Below are 22,018 nucleotides of genomic sequence, written 5' to 3' on the forward strand. Positions count from 1 at the left end.
CCCTGTGCTCTGCTCTCATCCACACACACTCAGCATCCTGGTGACCCCCAGGACTTGGGCCCAATCCTTGCCCCTCCCTGCTGGGTTAGCACCAGTTCTGAATGGTAGTAAGTACCCCAAATCCCACTTCTAGAAATTTAGCCTAAGGAAATAAACTGAGGTGGGAACAAAGGTTTCTAGGACAGGATGATCATCACTAGGGAATTTATGATTGTAAATACTGCTAACTCTTTAAATGTCTAATAATAAAGTCCATTTGAAAATAAATTACAACCCATTCACAGAAAGGCATATTACTCTGTTTCTGAAAACTTTCTGTTGAAACAAAAATGTTTGTGAAATTAAGTGATATAGCAAAACAAAACAAAACCCAAGATGCAAAGCTCTATGTGCACCAAAAAGACAAGAAGTTGGGGGGAAAGAGTGTTGAGTTAAACAGGGTTGGCAATCAGTATGGGAAACGGGGCGTCAATAAACAGAGACCAAAATGTGAGTTAGGAAAACAAGAATATCATATCCTCAGAAGAAAATTTTACCTATGGCGTGAACTTGCTTTTGTTAAAATTGCGCGTGATTTGGCAAAGAAAGATGAGAAGGAACCTACTAAATCGGGGCTTGTTTATCCCCGTTCCCTCTGAATGAGGCTGTGCGCTGTTTAGCCTGGTTTAGCTTAGTGATTGAGTGCCCTGATTTTGAAGTCAGGCAGCCTTTTTCTACTTCTTGCTAGCTGTGAGGTCCTGGGCGAGTCACTTGGTCTCTCTGGGCTTTGGTTTCCTCATTTGTCAACAGAGGAAACAGTAGACATAATGTGGTTGTGAGACATGAATTATGCAATACATGCAAAGCCCATGTGCAAGTACTCCATGGGCTTGCCCGTGGTGGAGTGCTCCTGTTTTGGGTGGTGGTGGTTTTGGCTAAGACATCGGACCATTTCTTAGGAGCGTGTGCAGTGCTGAGGGCAGTGGGCTGGTCGTCAGCAGTGGTTTATTTTTTGGCGTTCTTCACACCTGATGAAGATGCTCCCTCTTCTTCACGCCAACCTCCTCTCCCAACCCCCTCACTCTCACCTTTACCTAGTACCCTTCCCCATGACCTGCCACCACAGGTTTCTACCCATAGTCTTGTCTTATTCCTGCAGATTTGACAACAATTAGCTGGGAGTTTTTGTTGAGCACCAGTCATTGTGATCTTTGCCTAGAGCAGTGGTTTTCCATTGGTGGAGGTGGAAGGGGGGCATTGCAATGTCTGGAGACATTTTTGGTTGTCATAACTCAGGGAGGGCCTCATAACTAGAATCTAGTGGGTAGAGGCCAGGAATGATGCTAAACGTCCTGCAACACACAGAAAAGCCCACACAACAAAGAAGTATCCTACTCAAAATGTCAGTAGTGCCACTGCTGAGAAACCCTGGCCTGGACCAAGGGGTGTAGGATAGGGGACAATGAATAAGGGAGGAGGGAGTGGTCTCTGCAATCATTAAGTAGTGAAGGTTCCCATTTTGAAATTCCACCCGCCACCCCACAGCTGGACCAGCAGTGGTCGAAGCTTTAGCTACGAGGAATAATGTGATGCTTTAGTTCTCTGTTTCCTGTCTTAGGGAGATTTTTAAAAAGACCGTTCACAGATAATTTCAGTAAGTCCTCTCACTCCACTGCCAGACTGTGAGACCTCCTCTCCACAGACTGTAGAACGTTTTTGTCAAATAATGACGTTGCTGACACATGGTGTACTGCTTTGCCATTTCCAGAGATCTGACACGTACATTATCTTCAAATCCCTTCAACATACCCGAGAGGTGGGTATTGCTAGAATTTGTCACCAGACCTCTCTGAGTCAGACAGCTAACTGACAGTGGACGCGGACCTAAGGCAAGGCCTGCCCCTCAGCTAGACGACGGTGGAGCTGCGGGCTCTGCCCTTCTTTAAGTTCACATGTTGAGCCAGGTGCTCCACAAGAATTGTCTCCCATCCAAGCAAGAACCAGGCCTGACCCTGCTTAGCTTCCAAGATCAGATGAGATCCGGTGCATTCAGGGTGGTATGGCCATAGACAGCAATTATCTCACTCAAGCCTTCCGCCCTCTCCTGGGCATGAGTATGAGTTTTTCCATCATATAGATGAAGCAACTAAGTCAGATGGAGGTGAATGAATTCATCCATAGGATTGCCGTCATTGGGATAGCTTATTAAATATGAATGCAAATCCTACAGTCAGCGTAAGGAGAGGAAAGTTTCAGGCACCATACAATATTGGCGTACAAGGTTTCTTCATTCTAAATTTACCATTCCCTCGCTAGATAAAGACCCAGAGCTGAGACATACATCTTTGTTTTAGCTAAAAATGGAATCCATAATTACACTGTTTATCTGCTTCATTTCCTTAATGAAGGGGACTGTGGAAGCCCATTTCTGCTTGATTATCACAAAGGTATCATTTTGGTGAAGTTGCACAAAGAGAATGGAGCTTGCTGGCACCTGGTTGTGAATGGGGGTGCATTCACAGAGACAAAAAAAGAGGAAGGCTTTTCAAATGGCAAATCTATTCATTCCCAATTGTCTGCACATAATTACTGTGAACCCAAGTCAGTTATTCTCATCAGGGACATTTGTTGCTAAGGGGAAATTAAAGAAATTCTATTGTGCAGATGCTCCATTGGGTGCTTTGCTGTGAGTGAGTGATAGGTCACGGTGACATCTCCAGTGGAACTGGGGCGGGAGGCAGGGCAGTGTGCTCTGTGGTGGTGCGGAGTGAGGGCTCCAGGGTGGGAGTGCCTGGGCTTGCATCTGGACTCCACCACTCACTGCAGGGTGACTTTGGGCAGCATCTTAATGTCTCTGAGCTTTAGTTTCTTCATCTGCACAATGGGATAGCAGCAGGGCCTTGCTTACTGCGTGGTGATGAACATTGTGTCCCTGCAGAGGTCCCAGCACCATATTTGGCACGTAGTGAGTGTCGGCTATGAAAATGGTGGTGTTAGTGGTCTGCTGTTTAAGCGAATGAGGATTGTGATGAGACACTCTCTGTGAGACTCAAGGCAGGCTGTGTCTACTTTCTGAGCCTCAGTTTTCCCTTCTGGAAAAGGAAGGAATCAGCCCAGCGGAGCTCCATGATCCTCGTGTATGTACACCTTTGTAAGATGGTGAGATATGAATGCCTAGGAGTTAAAATTCAGTAACCAATAGGTTGCTGGCAGCCCTGGTTATTGGTTTGAAATTCCCTAGATAAACAGTAGTGAGTGGCATAGACATGTGGTGTTTTCTATAGCACTCTAGACAAAGAAAAGTCTTCATATGAAGCTGTGTTATTTAGATTAAATGTGGCCACGGTTTTGTATGATAATTCATGTGCTTCCCAAAAGCACATCGAGCAACTTCCAGCCAATCTACAGTTATGCTACAAATAGACTCAACAGTTTATCACCACATCAGCATGGGATGCCCTACAGTTGTCAGAGGAAAAAGAATTTCATCTCCAGAAAGGATCAGAGCCAAATGAGTCTGGCCATTGAGAACATTGGACTCATTCCATTGTAACTGGGCCCAGACAATTGGAATTAGAGATGGTGCAATTATCAGGCTTATTTAAATCCTGTGTGCTGCCTATCTTAGCCTGACCCAAAGACCTTTCTTATTTTTTTTCATTGGCCAAACGTCACAGAGCAGTTAAGCACATACATGCTGGAGCCAGATGACTCAAGGTCACATTTTGGCTCTGCCACATGCTGAATGTATGAATCTGGGCAGTTTACGCCGGTCCTCTCTCCTCCATTCACCTTCTGCAGAACAGAGATAACAATTGTTCATACTTCACAGTTTATTTTTTGATAGTGCCATGTTTTCCTATTAAATAAATTGTTACATATAAAGCAGAACAGCATCTGGCACACAGCAATTTCTTAATAAATTTAGCCGTTGCCATTGTTAGGTTTTTATACGTCGTTCGCATGTTTGTGCCATATCCATTTATAACCTGTGCTCTAGTATACCTAATCTTTATTTTATTTTAATGGACTCACTTTTTGGAATTCTAGTAATTTAAATATGAAAATGAAGTGTCTTAAATTGAAAATCAGAGTCACTTGCCATATAGAGAAATCAATTGTAAAAATAAGAACCATGAACATGAAAAGTGTTACCAAATTGTAGCCAGATACTATGAGCTTTGTGTTTGGTCTCCCCAGATTAAAAGGAGAGAAGAGCAAATGAAAGAAAGAAAGAAAAAGGAAAGAAACATGGTAAAAAAACTTCCTGGTATCAAACAAAGATGTCCTCCTTACAAAACAGAGGAAAAAGAATTGGGAAGAAAATGGCATTGTCACCAAGTGCCTATCTGTGTTGTTACTGTCAGGCCTGGAACATAGAAAATCACCTTACCTTCCACCTGGACAGCAAGCAGTTTGTCATAAGGGACTGAGCTTCTAGCATTTTCTTGTCCATTTTGTTTGCTTGAAAAATACCATTCAGAAGAATCATTCATGTATTCAGCAGGCATTTAACACCCGGGTACGGGGGCCAGTGTCTGCGACCTGGCCTAGTGTTGGTAGAATAACAACTACCAGCACCATATAGGCAGTGGAGTCAGAGAGCAGGGAGGGCAGGGAGGCAGCATCTGCTTGGCTTTTCTACCAAAATGCAATAGCTTAAAAAGGCTGGCGATTGGAGGACCAGTGACATAAGAAAATAACATGAATGCATAGAAGTCGTGGTGGTATTAAGAACATACACTTAAATAGCACTCACGATGTGCCGGTTACTTTCCGTGTAATTCATTTGATTCTTTAGCAACCATATGAGCTCGTTACTGTTATTTCCCTTTTGCAGTTGAGGACACTGAGGTGTAGAAAAGTTAAAAATTCACCTGATGTCACACAGCCGTAGCAGGATCACCCCCTGGAATTTGTGCTCCTGGCTACTACACAACTAGCCAGCTCTGGCATGTAGGTGGTAACACTCCCTAAGGACTAGCATTTCATGAAGGCTGTGTGTGTGTGTGTGTGTGTGTGTGTGTGCGCATGCATGTGGGTGAAAGTGTGTGTGTGCTTCACACTGTTATGAGCTGCACAAGCTTTAGTTTATTTATTCTTCAGAACAATCCCGTGAGGTTACTATAGGCATCTCTCCTTAACTGTGATACTGAATATCCAGTTCCTGAAAATCACATGTTCTGACTCAAAAAGCTGATTCAGAGTCTACTTTCTTTTGTTTTAAATAAGAAAATTTACAATGCATTATGCTCCAACCTCAAACTCCCAACCAATTTCCTCAAAATAATTAAAGTTCAGTGAAAAGCCCATATATAAGAAACAATGATGTTAGGATATAAATGCTTGGCATGGGTTCCTGATCACTGGATAATTATTTGGTTGTTACTGAACAGTTGTTTTGCATGCAGTGGCACTAATGGCTCACGCAGTGCTAGCAGCATCCCAGATGGACAGTCTACAAAATATCTACCCATGGTTCTGACATCCAATCAGTTGTATTTGGAACATAATTTGAAACTTTGTCCACACATCATTTTGTTAAAATCCTATTGAGTTTTGGAACTGTAAATGTAAATAATATATATATTGTTTCTATATTAAAACACCAGTGAAAAGCTTTTTACAAAGGGTGGGTTATTGGAAACCCATGAGCATTCTGTTGGGGAAATGTTAATGAGTAGACCTCCCATGAAGAGTACCTGTACCACTAGCATACCCATTTTATAGATGAGAATACTGAGGATTAGCTAGAGGCAACAGAGCAGGGATTCATACTCCAAACTTCTCTTATTTCATAGTCTTCTCCCTGAACTACTATGCTATAGTATCTATCATCATTGTCATCATTTTAATGTCACAATGGCTCCATTAGAATGTTAGTGTTGTTTTTGTCATGGTTGTTATTGCCGTTGCTATTATTATTGTTATCGCCTGACATTTACTTACCACTCATTATGTTCCAGGTACTGTACTAGATACTCAACATACATTGTTTCATTTACTTCTCACATCAACCCTTGATAGAACTTTATTATCCTCAATTTACAAATAAGAAAATTGAGGCTTAGAGAGGTTTTGGATCTTGTCCACTGGACATAACTTGTTTAAATAATTTAATCAACACCAAGCCTTTACCGAGCGCCTACTATGTGCTCATCCACATACCAGGGTTATTTTGTGCTTTAAAACTGACATGGTATATTATTGAACAAGGAACTTCATAATAGTAGGATTTGGTGCATGGCTGTGCTTCAAAGACATTACGTATTTTACTATTTCATATTTCAATTTTCTTTCTATAATAAAACCATGCAATTGCATCATGACCTTTGTCTAACCCTAAATAATATGGTACAACTTATATTTTATACACTTATTCGGATATACATATGTGTTGTTGCTAAGTTTGAGTAAGTCTGAGGTCAGAGGACCCAGTGATTGATGTTGTCCCAGAAAGTAGAATTCTTGTGATGCATAAATGATAGCTGATCAAGCCAACACAACTGCTTGAGGAATTATAGCTTATAGAGTTGCTTGGCAGATGAAATCACTTGACTAATTAGAAAATAATGCATTATGCTGTGCCTAGAAAAATCACAGAGCAGCAGGAGCAGAACTGCGTTCTGAGCTGTTGTGCATTGCCAGTCACAATATTGAGCCGGTGCCTTGGGTTCTTTATCTTTTTTCGTTCCATATTTCTACAGCCCAGAAATTGAAACAGACCCTGGAGCCTTGTGATACTGAATATCCAGCCTTTGTCTCTGAGCGCACCATCAAGGAGACCACAGGGAACATTGCCTGTGAAGACTGCTCCAAGTAAGCCATCCCCCACTCAATCCCCACCCCTCCACCTTTCTGCTCAGTACAGAACTCTCCCAGATGGGTCAGTGTCACGGCATGATGATATGCACACAATTACACTCGGAGACAGAAACATGGCTGCCCTCTAGGGAAGGATTTCTATCAGCTTGGAAGAAATATCACTTGGTTTTGTTAGATCATCTAGAGGTTGGGAAGCATTCACAATGTATGAAAATGGATCCCGGAATACAGATTTTTAGTCCAGTTTGTTGATGTTTGGACGAAGTCCTAATTGGTATTTTCCCAGTTGACAGTTGGCAATTTCAGCTGGCTATTGCAGGAATATTCTTAGGTATCTTTATTGAAAGCACCAAGCCTTCATGATTCACCCAAATCTGATGCATTGGGAATGGTTTCTCAGTGGTTTAATATATATTTCCCCTGGTTACTAATGAGGATTTGCCTCTATTAATGTTTTTATTGATCATTTGGGGTTTCTGGCCTCCTTATTCCAATTGGAAGTTCCCTGTTGGGTGTCCGTTCTGTTTCGGACATTATTTCTCTACAGTTGTATGCATTATATTATATATGGGTCTTTCTATTCCATGTCTGCCTCTTCACTTTTTATAGATGCCTTTTTTTTTGCCTCAGAGACAGGGTTTTGTTATATTGCCCAGGCTGGTCTTGAACTCCTGGGCTCACACGATCCTCCTGCCTCAGCTTCTTGAGTAGCTGGGACTACAAGCACACAATGCATAGTTTTTTTTTTCTTCATTTTTATTTTAATATAGTGTAATTTATACTTTTATGATCTGTACATTCTGTGCTTTGATTAAAAAATTCTCCTCTGCCCTAAGATCATGATAATATTCTCTATTTTTATTCTGAATACTTTAATGTGTTGCCTTTACATTAAGAACTTTAATCCCTCTGGAATTTGTGTATGTGGCATGAGGTGGAATTCTAATTTAGTCCTTTTCCATATAAGTGGCCAGTTAATTCACACTTTTTATTGAATAGTCTTTATTTTCCCAACAGTTTGTTAAGACACCTATGTCATGGGCTAAGTGCCCATCTATATGCAGATGTTTCCAGATTTTATGGTTTGTTAATACCTATGTCAATACCATGTCTCTTTAATTATTATACCTTTATAATATGGCTTGGCATTTAGGAGAACAAGTATCCTTTCCTTATTCTTCTTCTAAGTTGTCTTGGTTATTCTTGGCTCTTTACTCTGTCCTGTTAATTTTGGAATCAGCCTGTTAATTTCCATGAATTCTGATAGGGTTTTGATTAAAATTGCTGTAAGTTATAGATTAATTTGAAGACAATGGCTATCTTTTATAATATTATACTCCCATTAATAAACTAAGTATATCTCTTTATTTACATGTCTTTTGCTATGCCTTTTAATACAGTTTTATGACTTTATTTATATTATATTTATATCTAGACAGCCTATAATTTTTTTAATCATAAATAGTATATATTTAAAACTACTTTTCTAATTTGCAATTACTAGCATGTGAGAACAACACTGATTTTTGTATTTTGAATATTACAATCAACAAATTGCTAAATGCTCCTTGAGATCTAATAGTTTGTATATAGATGCTTGGAATTTTTGCATAGACACTATATCATTTATGAAAATTTTCCTTTCTTATCTCCATACTTAAGTATTGTTTTGTCTTTCATTGTACTGGACTTTCTGATACATTGTTGAATAGAAGCAATGAGATTAGGCAACCGTATCTCATTCTTGATTTAAAGGAAGTACTTCTAATAATCACATGTTCAGTATAATGCTGGCTAGCGGAGTTATTTTTAATTGTAGTAAAACATAAAGAATATAAATTTACCATTTTAAAGCATATAAGGGCATTAAGTACGTTCACAATGTTATGCAACCATCACTATTATTCATTTCCAGAATTGCTATAAGTTTTTGGTATTTAACCATTTATTATTAGGTTAAAGAAAACTTCTGCAGGAGTTTTTGTTGCTATTTTTATTGTTCGAAACCTTCATGGATGTTGAACTTTATTAAAAAAATTTCTATATCTTTTACTAAAATAATTTTCTTTAATTTTTTAATATGATGAGACACATTGATACATTTTTTTAAAATTTTAATTATAAAACTATATAAGTATCTTTTATAGAAGATAGGTTGTACAATGTGAAAACATACTTGCTTTCCCAGGTGGAACTTCACTGTCATGATTACAAAAAAAAGTGTAAAAACATATTAAATATATTGCTAAATTCATTTTGGTCGTATTATACTATGAATTTTCATATCTATGCTTAAAAAGGAAAGTGGCTATGTTTTTTCCTTCTTGAACTGTAATTTGCCTTTGCTATTAAGGTCATTTTATTGTCACAAAATTACTTAGAGAATTTCTCTCTTTCTTAATATTTGTACCATTTCATATAAGATGGAATAACAGTGTCTGTTTCTTATAGAGTTGGTAAAACCCATAAAAGTTATCAGTGACTAATGGTATTTGTGTGTGTGTGTAAATTTACAAGTACTAAATTAGTTTCTTTTTGGTTAGATATTTCTGGATTTTCTATTTCTTTTTGAAATGATTTTGGGGATTATATATCTTAGAAAATTACCTACATCATCTCACTTTTAAGTTTATTACATGAATTTGTTAATAGTGTTCTCTTTTGATTAAAAATGCTACCATATTTGTGATTTTGCCCCTTTTAACTGTTTTTAGTTGATTTTCTCTCTCTCTCTCTCTCTCTCTCTCTCTCTCTCTCTCTCCTCTTCCTTCTTCTCTCTCTCTTCCTGCTTCCTTCCCTCCATCTCTCCCTCTCCACACTGCCAAAGATATGTTTGTTTTGTCTTTCTTCTATGTTTTGGGGGTTGACCCTGTTTTTTTATTTTCTAACATTTTGTGTTTGATGCTTAGCTTTTCAGCTTTGTTTTTATCTATAGATATAGACATATGCACTTGTGCAAATTTCTCTCTGCATTCCAGTGTATCTCCATAAATTTAATCTATAAGGCTTTCATCATTATTCAGTTCTAACAATTTTCTGATTTTTACCATTTTTATCTGTAAATTCTTAGTGTTTTAAAATTTCCTACTATATGGGTGATGAGGCTAACTTTTTTATTATTTATGTCTGACTAAATGGTCCTGTGATCTGTATAACACATTTTTAAGTATGTGTGGAAACTTGCTTTGTATTCTAGTATTTGTCTATGTGTTTTTGAAAGCAAGCTACATTAGCTCATAACTGAGTATAGGGATCAATATATATCCATTGGACCAACTGTGTTAATTGTGTTTCAAACCTTCCCTTTTTTTTTTCTTCTTATTTTTTTTCTTTTCTTTTTTCTTTTGTTTTCCTCAGAACTGCTATCACTGCTGGAAAACCTTCCCTTTTTTATTCATTCTATTTTAGATGTCAGTTAATCTCTCACCAGGATTATGGATTTTTCAACCACTTCATACCATTCAATTCATTTTGCTTTCTATATTTTGAAGTTATATTACTACAGACATTCCTGTTCAAGACTATTACAGCTTCCTAATAAATCCCTCCTTTTATCACTGTGTAATAAACCTCTTTGTACATGAAAGTGCTTTGTGCCCTAATGTCTACTTGGTTTGCTAATAGTGTAGGTACGTTAGCTCTTCTTTGGCAATATTTCCTAGGCATATTTTCCCCTCACCTCTATTTTCAACCCTTATTTTTTCTTTTTTTGCTGGGATTTTGTTTTATAAATAGAATGTAGCTGGATTTGACATTTTATTATGTCTATTATCTGGTAGAATTTAATCTTTTAAAATTTATTGTGCTTACTGACAAGTTTGCATTATTTCTACCATCATTTTATATGCTTTGTATTTCCCATGTTTTTTCTTTGCTTCTTTGCCTTCTATTGGATTGGTTGAGTTTTCTCTAATCCTTTTTCCCTTATTATAATAGCATGTAAAGTATACCTTCTATTCTTTTCGTACTTAGTCTTTTTAACATGTTTCAATTGGTGAGGAACTCCTCCCTCCTCCAGAACAAAAACTTAGAAGCCTTCAACTTGGACTACCTCTCATCTCTTTCATATATATTTTTTTAACATTTTAGTTCTACTGTGTTTGTAACCCACTAAATAATTTATTCTTGTTGCTACCTACATGGTTAGCTGCTTTTTCACCAGTTTACTCACCATGGCTTTTTAAAAAAATTACTTTTTTAGGCCGGGCATGGTGGCTCACGCCTGTAATCCTAGCTCTCTGGGAGGCTGAGGCGGGCGGATTGTTTGAGCTCAGGAGTTCGAAACTAGCCTGAGCAAGAGCGAGACCCCGTCTCTACTAAAAATAGAAAGAAATTAATTGGACAACTAAAAATATATAGAAAAAATTAGCCAGGCATGGTGGCGCATGCCTGCAGTCCCAGCTACTCGGGAGGCTGAGGCAGGAGGATCGCTTGAGCCCAGGAGTTTGAGGTTGCTGTGAGCTAGGATGACGCCACGGCACTCTAGCCCAGGCAACACAGTGAGACTCTGTCTCAAAAAAAAAAAAAAAAAAAAAATTACTTTTTTAAAATAATACTTTAGAAATTTTTTCAAGAATTATCTGGGTGCGATAAACTTTCTCATTCTTTGTCTAAATGCCTTATAACTTAATATGTACTCTGTAGTGCTAACTCCATAGCATCTAAACTGAAATATTTTGAAGATGCTATTCCTTTATCTTCTGACTTAGCTGTGCACCTTCATAAGTAGTCTGGCATTTTCCCCTTTTCTGAAGGATTTTACGGTGTTCACTCTCTCTTGGATACTCTGGAATTTCACTGAAATGATTCTATATATAAATTTATTCCTTTTTGTTTATATGCTTTTTTCTGGATAATTTCTTTAAACTTATATTACAGTTCACTGACTTTTTTTGATTAGGTCAGGTCTGCTGCTTTAAAAATACATTGAGTTTTTAATATGGATGACTTTCTTTTTATTTCTAGAAGTTTTATTTGCCTCTTTTAAAAATATGTTTTCCTTTTATATGGAGTCTTATTCTTAGTTTCTCTGTACCAAATTATAATATCCTTTGAAGATTGTTCTAGTAGTTTAAATTTTGGGGCTACCAATCCTTTTTTTTCATCTGTGTGCTTTCTTTCCTGATAGATTATTTGCTCATATATTTTGTCATTTTTAACTGTGAACTGATCTTTACTATTAAAAATCATTACTCTTGGAACAAAATGGAGTTTGAGTTTCTCTTCATAATAGATTTTCATTTGGGCTTCTATCACATACCCTATTAGTATTGACTGCCTGGGAATAATTATGTAAGTCTTTATATTTAGGAATTTCTGCACCATATAATTTCGGTAAATATTTTTCCTAAGCAGCATGTAGTTTAGGCTTGAAGTTTGATTTCTCGTAGGCAATGTTGTTTTTCCTATTCAGAGCCTCAGAGAGTGCCGGATTATCAGTTTTTTTATACTTAGCAGTAAATGTAAAAGTTGAATTTTAGTGTTTTTTCTTGCAAGCTTTTTTGTATTTAAACATGTTTGTGCTATTTTGTTATTTCATCCAGTTTGTCTGAGTGTTTGAAGCAGGATTGCTTCCACAATTGACCAATGTACCATGTTACAGTTTACTCTTCTGACTGGGGACATTCTAGAGCCACCACAAGAAAGTACTCAAGTATAGTGGGTTAGTGCAGGAGCTTTGGAAGCAGAGTATTTGGAATGTGAGTCCTAACTCTATTATTATACTGTGATCTTGGGCAAGAACCTTAACTCTCTAAAGCTCAGCTCCTTCCTGGGTAATTTGGGACATAATAACAGTAAGCATAGCATGGGCTTGTTGTAAGAACTAAATGAGAAAATTTGTGTTGTGAATTTAGAATAACTCCTGGAACAGAGTAAGTCCTCAGTAAATGGCGACATTTAATGCATGTGTAATGCTATGGACTGAATATTGGTGTCCCTCCAGAATTCATATGTTGGAACCTAATCCCCAGTGTGAGTCTCTGGCCTCATGAATGGGATTTGTGCCCTTATAAGAGGCTTGAGGGGGCTGTTTGCCCCTTCCGCCATGTAAGGACGCAGCTAGAAGGCCCTATCTTTAAGCAGAAAATGAGCCCTTGCCAGATACTGAATCTGCTGATGCCTTGATTTTGGAATTCCTAGCCTCCTGACCTGTGAGCAAAACGTTTCTGTTATTTATAAATTACCCAGTCTAAGGTATTTTGTTGTAGCAGCCTGAATAGACTGAAACACATAACTATATATATAGTTTATAGCCCCCTTAAATCACTCAGTTAAAATATGAATATTCCTTTTCATAGCCTAATGTTATTGCACTACTGTAGAATTCCCCATAAAAAAGAGGTATAACATACCTGTATCTCAGATGATCACAGGTCATGTATGATTTAAGGGTTGTTGATAATTCATGGTTCTATGATTTTGTGAAGTAGATGCCACTGATTTTATAACAATTGAGAAGAACTTTTTTGACCAAATGGATATTATATCCCCAATCATCATAACTACAAACTCTATGAAGTGGTCAATATCTCTCAGTGAATAACAGACAATTATATTTAGTAGAGTAAGTTAGGGTGCTTGTTTCTATTCTAAGTAAGAAAACAAATAGAACCAACAGAGGGGATTACCAGTATTTTTCCTTATTAGAAACCAAAGATACGAATGCAGTTTGACTAAAGTAAGTGACCTAAGGATTTCAAAGTAAAGACATCTTTCATTGACTAGGAATAGGTGGTCACTGCATTCCTGCTGTGGTCTAGAAACTGCGCTGGTATGTTGAGAAACACAAAGGTGGGTAAGATACAAAGTTGAAGCTGAGGGCATTTACACCAGTCATGACTAGTTTGTTTCAGACAATTCCATGCTGGGCTGAAGACTCACAGGAGATGGGGAAGCTGAGTAAGGCCTTGCACAGTTTGCTGCAGCAATGAAAAGACATGGCAGGCTTGGGAGGATTTTCCTTTCAAAGCTTTATTTCAAGACCACCGCCCGGCGGCTCAGTCACACGCTGCAGGGCCAAGCAGTAAGACTCAGGGGTATAGGTAGGGAGAGAAGTGGGGACTTGTGCTTTTTCTTTCCTTTTCTTTTTTTGTTCTTTATTTTTTTTTGTAGTAAACTTTTGACTGAAGTATAACAGATATAGAAAAGTGTCTAAACTGTAAGTTTGCAGCTTAGTTAATTTTCATAAAGCGGACACTCCTGTCTAACCAGCACTCAGGTTGAGAAGTGGAATGACATCTCAAGCTCCTCAGAAGCCCCTCACACCTCTCCCCTTCTAAGCACAGCCCCCGTTTAACATAAGATTTCTAACATCTCTTGATTTCTACCACCGTAGATCTTGCCTGTTTCAAATCACTAATTTGTGAGATGGCAATTTAGTTAATAAAATATGAGGGCTGATATATTAATGACCTTGAAGGTGATCTCTAAAGAATTAGCTCAGAAAACAAAATAGGGCCTTAGGAAAAACTTTAAAGATAGCTCAGGACTTACGTAAACACTTCTTGATCATCTGTCATATCCCAGACACTGGGCTCCACTTTGAGGAGACAGCCGTGAATGAGACACAGAGGATTCCTGCCTTCGTGGGGTTTGCAGACAAGTAACTGGGCAATTTCAATACTCCATGGTCAGTGTCGTGATTCGAGTATAAATGCCTCACAGGAGCGCAGAAGGGAGGTTTGGGTGGTCAAGAAAGGCTCCCTGGAAGAAATAGCACCTAATGCAAGACCACCAGGATGAGGGAGATCAAGGTAAGCATATCCAGGTAGAGGGAAGAGCGTATTGGAGCCGAGAGAAAGTGAGTTTTTTTCAACACATTATTCAGAGAAGCTGGAACATAGAATTGCAGGTGAGGAGAGATGAGAGAGGATACAAGAAATGATCAAGGGCCAAGGCGTGTTGCCCTTTTGCTCCTGTCAAAGAGAACTGTCCTTTGAAGGACTTCAAATGCCCCGGCACCAGTATGGAATAGGAAAGGTTTTAAGGAGAGGAGGAAAAAAAGATCAGATTCCAGATGATGAGAGAAATGACAGCAAGAGCAGTGACAGTGGTGGCCTCTTGAAACAGAAACTCCTGATTCAGACAGCCCCTTTGCCAGCCCTCGGTCCCTTCCTTCCCCCCCACCCCCAGCACACATACGCTCTGGTCCCCACAGAGCAAAACATTCATTTGTTTCTCTTCCTCCTCTTCTTTTCAGGGATTAGAAATGAACAGATCAATTTAGTAATTACTTAGATGAGAAATCAGTTTAAAACTAGTTTTATTTCTAATTCAAAAATCTTTGTGAAGGGTGTATTATAAAACCTGTGATATAAAAATATGATATTAATATAATGTTCATGTAACAGAAAAAAACAGAGTCATGGGTGGTTTCTTTGGGCACTTTTAAAGAATTGAGCACTTTTACTGTTTTTCACATATCCCTTTCTCTCTGTCCTTCCTTGTTCCATTTTATGAAATGGAATTTATTAGAAGATACATCTGAGTATTTGTGAAGATATTATTTTGCATTTTGTATAATCTTTGCATTCTTGGAATGCAGAATGTTAAGGAGGAAAATAATGTTATTTGGGTTTTGTCTTCTTTCCCTTTTGGAAGCCCACAGATGTTCCAGTACAATGACCAGCGTGACTGGTGGCAACAAGAAAGCCAAATTTGCATATGTGCTTTATATTTAATTCACATCGAAATTTGTCAACTTTTGCTTGGAAAGAATGAGATTTTTCACATCTAGTTCTATATGACAGTTACTAATTTTTGACCAACTTTGTAGGTAACTTCAGGTCAGGGGCAATGACATTCAAAAATAACACAATTCTACAGCAATTGGCGAGGAATGAGCTGGAAACTGAGTTTGGTGAAAATTACAGTATTTCAGAAATTACGCACTAAGATCTTTTTCATAGAAAAACATCTCGCCTTCCGCAATAGAACATACAAAACTGTGTCCATTACAAACCAGTCTCAAGGCAGCGATTACTTTCCTCCACAAGCAATGGCAAACCATAGAGCAGCAATCCCAAAGAACTTCCCACGGGAACATGCTTAATTGCAGTTTGCTCTTGGACTGCCATTAACAATCTGCCCATCTCTTAGAAGAGATCAGAAGACCCTGGTGTCTAAACATTTTGCTAGAACTCAGGAAACCATGGCAGGTGGCTCTGGCCATATAGTAGAAGTCTTTTTGGTCTTCAAAGATCTTTGAAGGCTAAAGTCAGGCTGCTCCTGACTCCATTTCTGTATCGTGTTTCCAGAATCGCTAGATGGTTTTACATGGAAAACACATCAAGAGGTGACTCAGTTGCTCTAAATAGAAACCTAAAAATTGGCAACTCCAAAAGTGGACATTTATCTGTCTATAGCATAAACAGATATGTTATGACACAGAGGGACAGTATAAAATGTTTAAAAAAGGATTTGAAAAATATAGGGTTTATTAAGAATGCAGGAGCCTAAAAGAAAATAAGAATTTACATAAGAATGTCATTAGGGTTGGTGGTTTGGCCACTCTAACCAATAATTTTCGTCATTCAATATCCCACTGATTATTAAATTAATCTGTTATTCAAACAGCAATCAAAAACAACTCAGCCCATATTTTCTGGGCATTTGTGACTGTCAACAAGTTTAGCAAAATTGGATATCTAAAAAGAATGTAATGTCTTACTATTTTCCAGTATGTTTCTTTCCTTCTTGATGCTACCCCTTACCCCACCACACTCCACCCTTAGCCAAGAAAGAGATCCACAAACATTTCCTTGGAATAAGAACCAATTGCAAAGTTAAATACTTATAGCCAGTGAAGAAAAATATTTAATCAAAAATAAAATTTTAAACACATGTAACATTTTCAAGACCAGAGCTTTAAAAGTCTTGTCACATTTCAATGATGGCAAGGTAATTCATTCCTAAGGTAAACTTGGGTTTTTTTTGCTGCTGTTGTTTTTTGGTGTGCGCTTCTTTTTTTCTTTTTGGTAGTATCACTCATCGCTTTTCATAAAAAATTACGTTGCCAATCAGTTTCACTTTGGGATCTGTACACAAGCTTTGCTCATCTCCCTGGAAGCCCTCAAAGCTGTGGCTACACTTTTCTTCTCTCATCACTTTTCCCCACGCGCCTTTCATTTATCCGCTAAACTGAAAGAAAGTAATTGGTCTCGAAGCTGTGTTGACATGTTTCGTGGGCTACAGTTCAGAGAACCATAGTTCAGGGATTCCATTTTCCTACAAACGACTCCAATTTCCTGTTGAGGTCTCCAGCTGGGTGGGCGATTTACCACAAGTCTTCAGACTGTTTTTAGTGAGTGCCCTGCAGGTGTTCCTACCAAGCAAGCCTTCTAGAAATGATCTGTAAAATGGATCCATGGCACAATGAGGGCATGGCGTTTTCCTTGAGTAAAGGTTGAGAGGACGGCCTCTGGGACTGAACTGCAGTCTGCGACACCACACTTAGTAGTGCAGAGATCTTAATGTGTTATGTCAATGCTCTGGACCTCAGTTTGCTCATCTCCACAGGGCATAATAATAATAAATATGTGCCTCATAGGATCTATGTGTGGGCTAAATATGTGTGTGTGTATATATATATATATATATATATATATATATATATGAAACTCTCATAGTTAGCACAGGCCCTAGCATAGAGTAAATGCTTCATAAATGGCAGATATTTTCATCAAGAACAATCCACAAACCCATCTGTGTCGACGGGGATACAGGAAAACCACAGAACTCCCTTCTTCCAGATTTCTCAGCCTAGAAGGTAAAACTAATAGTTTCAATCAGGAAAAGTAGATGGTGAGGTTTTTGCTCCAATGAGACTGTCCTAGATTAAGTAGCTCTTGGACATTTGCCAATTCCTGAGTCTACTTGAGCTCTTGGTTCACAAAAAATTTGGAATTCTGAATCTGGGACTACACATATTTAGCGATGATCAGATACATCATTACAAAAATTAGATACAGACTTTGCCGGTGGGAGTACATTACTGTTGTGAATAGTAAAATTTGTAGGTGTTAAAATGTAACAGTTTTAACCACTTAATTTGCAAGCATACACTAATTTGTTGAAATATTTTTGTATCTCCTGCTTTATAGATTCTTAAACTACAGTACTCAATCTTTGTTTAAAACATGTAAATAAATGTGATTCAATTTCCCATGAAATTGTGACCTTTTCAAATGTGCTTAGTTTAATTTCTAAACAAATCAACTTTCCCTTCTACAGTGAGAGTAACACCAATGGTCAAAGTCTTCCCTTTGGAGACTGAGGGCTGTGCATCGTATTTTCCTCCAAGTTTTCCCTTGTTGTCTTTACTCCCTTCTACCCTGGCATGTTGGGTGATAATGTGCAAAGCCATGGATTACCCAAGTCAAAATAGTTCCTTCTCTGAATTTTACACTGTCATGCCCAAGTAGCAGTGGAGGAAAACCAGCCTCCTCCTTCTCCTCCCTGTATTTTTGTGCTTCTCAGAAACATGGTAGGAGTAACTTCTGGGTCATAAAAGCAATTTCTTGCCATTACAAAAGATTTAAAACATGAATCTATCAAATTCAAAAGCTTTTCAGTGATTTGTCATATGATATAGAGGCTGCGCCACTCAACCCTTAGTAAATATCTGCCTTCTTTTCATATTATGGATACAGGGTCAGTTTTGAATAACTCAATGCCAGCTCTTGCAATGAATTAATTAGTGTTGTATGTTTGTGGTTGCTGAAAGCATCTTGGCTTTAAATTTTTAAAAAGGAGAGGAGGAGGTAAATGCTTATCTTGGAAACTTTATTTTGAATTGTTGAAATCATGCCATAAGGTGAAAATGTGGTCTGAAGGTATTATATTAATAATAATTGGGATTAAAACCTCTGGTCAATTTTTCTACCAAGCCTTCTGCACCTCAGAAGCACTTGAATGAAGTACTTTTCTGGGGACAGGGCTTCACTGATCCTCTTGCTCAGATGCTCGAAGAAAAAAGGTGCCCTGTTTCCAGACTCAACGATGATTACAACTTTGAGGACCCAGATAGAATGGACCTGGTTGTTTAGGTGTTGCTATCTTTACTTGCTCTTTGATAAGCAGTGTTTGGAGAGGTTTTAGTACAGGAAATGTTGTAAATTACTGTTTTCCCTCCCAAGTCCATGATGCAAAATGAGAGGGGCACATGTCTATAATGACTAGGCAGGCCTCTACCTGACATGAATTAGTCGCACAAACAATTTCCCATTTGTACGTTTCTTAATGTGTGGGAAAGAGGGTGGGAGCACATGTAAGTTTGGCTAGGCTCACAGCACAGTGAGGCTTTCCTCTTCCATGCCAGAGGGTAGGAGACCCTCAGAGCCAAGGAATATTTTTAGAATGTTTATTTGCATGTGGAGTGGAGGAGTGCAGAGCTGTGTCCACACTATTGGCGTTTGCAAGCAGCATTTCTGCGGTGCATTGTCTCCACCATGGTGGTTGTTTGTGCTGTGACTCCTGCCATCCCTACCTCAAAGAGCAGTCTGTGTACCCCCCTTAGTCTGCCCAGTACTGCACCTGAAGTGGCTTAGCAAGTTGCCAAAACCCTATAGATGTGTGTTTATTAGCTCTCCAGCTTGCCCTCCATTTGTTTAGCTTGGAAAGAGTTTATATATTCCTATGGGTATTAAAAACCCATCTGATATATTAAAGGACCTCAAAAGATCAAAGCAGAAGTGCTGCTTGAAATGCAGCATATTGAATATAGACACAAAATTTCTAGATGCAAATCACTTTTTCAAGGGACATTCTGTATACTCAAGAAGGAAATTTATTTTTTAATGATCAACTTTTCTTTGGGACTTGAAGACCTTTTTCTTCCAGTGATCCTCACTCCCGCCATTTTGAGCATCTCTCATGATTTTGACAAGAGAGACCTCTTGGCAGCCTAGGGTGGAGGCAGTCATTAATTTCAATAACTTTTTCATGCCTAGGATGATATATAGTCCAAGAACCTTAACAAACACATCAGCCACTGACTAATGACCAAGGTTCTTAATGCATTTGAAAGAAAAATGGGTGGAGAGGGTATGAGATGAGAATCAGAATCACCCCTGATCCAGAATAATTAGAGGTGTAGATGATCAAAGCCAGATGGATGTGGGAGAAATTATCAGGCTAGAGTCGTTCTATCAGATGCTTCCCAAACAAAACACTGCTATACTGACTCTTAGAAAACAAATTATATATTCCATGAATGATTCCATTTCTATTGAAGTAAATTGCCCCTGCGATCTTGGATTATTTCAGTAGATCTAAGCCTATGTGAGAATTCAAGTATGATTACTATTTATTGCATGCCTACTTTTTACCAAAAGCTTCATATCCACTTCCGTATTTATTTTCTTTCCTCTTTTTTTCTTTCATTTCATCCGCATTTCACCAAGGAGGAACCTGAGTCTCAAGAGAGTTAAGTCTTCTGACCAGTGTGCCGCAGAGCTACTACATGCTAGAGTTGAGTTATGTCCATGTCTGCCTGACTCCGAAGGCTGACAGAGAATTCCTGTTGGCATCCAGCTGAATGGCTCTCTCTCATGGTACCTAGTCATTGTAGCCACGTGTCAGATTGAGTACATGCAACATCAGGGTTTTCTTTGGAAACTGACAATTCTATGGTCCACTTGACCTGTCGGAAGGAATCTACACACATCTGACTTGACAAGAACCAGGCACGTCTTGAGTGTCAGTTTCACCCAAGTCTCCATTAGATGGACCTGGGGGTTTGTGCACAGCACTTAGCACATTACTGTTAATCATCTCTTTCTTTGTCTTCCTCCCCCGCCACACCAGGTGAGGCAGGTTTAAATAGCAGTAGAAAGTACTGGCTTGGGTGTAATGAAGTCCTGGATTTGAGTTCTCAATGCCATCATTTCCTGATTGGGAGACTTTTGTCAGCAGGTGCTTTACCCTTCTTAGTTGCCATCTGCTCATCTGTAAAATGAAAATAGAGGGGGTTGGATTGACGTGAATATTACAAGGTATAATTACAGAAAAGGCTTCATCTGACGCCTGGTATTTAGTTGGCACTAAATAGCAGGGAGGTCTTATATTGAATTCACTGTAGATGGGGACATGTCAGGTTAATTCCTATATTCCTACTACTTAACACAGGGCCTTGTATATAACGTAGTGCTCAGAGTACTGTGGACTGAGACAAGGTTTCCCAGGAGAATAACCTTGTAAAGTGTGCGCAGCGGGGTGGGGGTAGGGCAGGGTTGTGTGTAATTCTAGTAGCTGAGACACCTGTTATTTTGTATGATATTTAAAAACAAGTATCTGTTTTGAAAACAAGTAGGAGCTCAGATTCCCAAGAGCTGAAAGGCAACTTTGTGATTTTCCTTAGGAAAAGAGAAGGTGGTCCAGAGAAGGGGGTGGGGTGCCTTGCCTGAGGTCCTGCAGGGAAGGAGGCCCCAGTGATACCAGACTCCAAGCCCAGTCAACAGCTGCTGCCGAGAAAGCTTTCTTCGTGTCATTGCTTCGTCTCCACAGCCGCTAATTCTAAAATAACTATTAACTAAATATATAAAAAAATTTACACAAAGTAGGATAAATGAACATGGTAAACAATTAAAATAGTACATAGACAATGCCACAGGTAGGGAACCTGCAGCCTTAAGGCCACATGTGGCCTTCTAGGTCCTTAAGTGTGGCCTTTTGACTGAATCCAAATTTTACAGAATAAATCCTTTTATTTTAATTAATACATTTTTGTTCATCTTTTATATTTTATTTTATTTTTAAAATTAATGTATTTAAAATACCAAAGAACAAAAAAACTTCAAACAAATAATCCTCCCAGATTGACAAGCACGATCAGAACATTAGTAAGCCATAAGGGCTACATTGATGGCTGCTACGCTCATGATTTAGTTCTAACTTCCCCTCCTGACTGGCACCACCACTGCATGAGGCTGGTTGGATAGAGTTTATGGGGGTCGAGTACACCAGGCTGTTATCAGCTTTTGACAACAGTGCACTGTGTTTCTGTTTGAAGTGGAAATTTGTGAATAGTTGCACAGCTCGACGGTATCTTTTAATTCTGTCTGCTTAACAGCCCATCATGTCAAAGAAGACCAAGAGAACGCTGAAGGAAGAAAACAGATTTTTTTAATGAGGATTGGGAATTGCAATATTATCTTGTTTCTGCTAAAGATAACGTGATTTGCTTGCTTTGTGATACTGCAATATCAACATTAAA

At 38.6% G+C, this 22,018-nt stretch overlaps 1 protein-coding gene across 1 annotated transcript in view; it reads left to right on the forward strand.

The window, feature by feature from the left end:
* CACNA2D3 (calcium channel, voltage-dependent, alpha 2/delta subunit 3) overlaps positions 1 to 22,018 on the forward strand; it is an 869,108-nt gene that overhangs the window by 811,303 nt on the left and 35,787 nt on the right. Inside the window, exon 35 of the mRNA XM_012643362.1 lies at positions 6,687 to 6,798. Coding sequence (XP_012498816.1) covers positions 6,687 to 6,798 — 112 coding nt within the window. The remainder of the gene's footprint in view (positions 1 to 6,686; positions 6,799 to 22,018) is intronic.

The sequence above is a fragment of the Propithecus coquereli genome, unplaced genomic scaffold (genome assembly GCF_000956105.1).
Source record: "Propithecus coquereli isolate 6110/MARCELLA unplaced genomic scaffold, Pcoq_1.0 Scaffold1, whole genome shotgun sequence".
Lineage (NCBI taxonomy): Eukaryota > Metazoa > Chordata > Mammalia > Primates > Indriidae > Propithecus > Propithecus coquereli.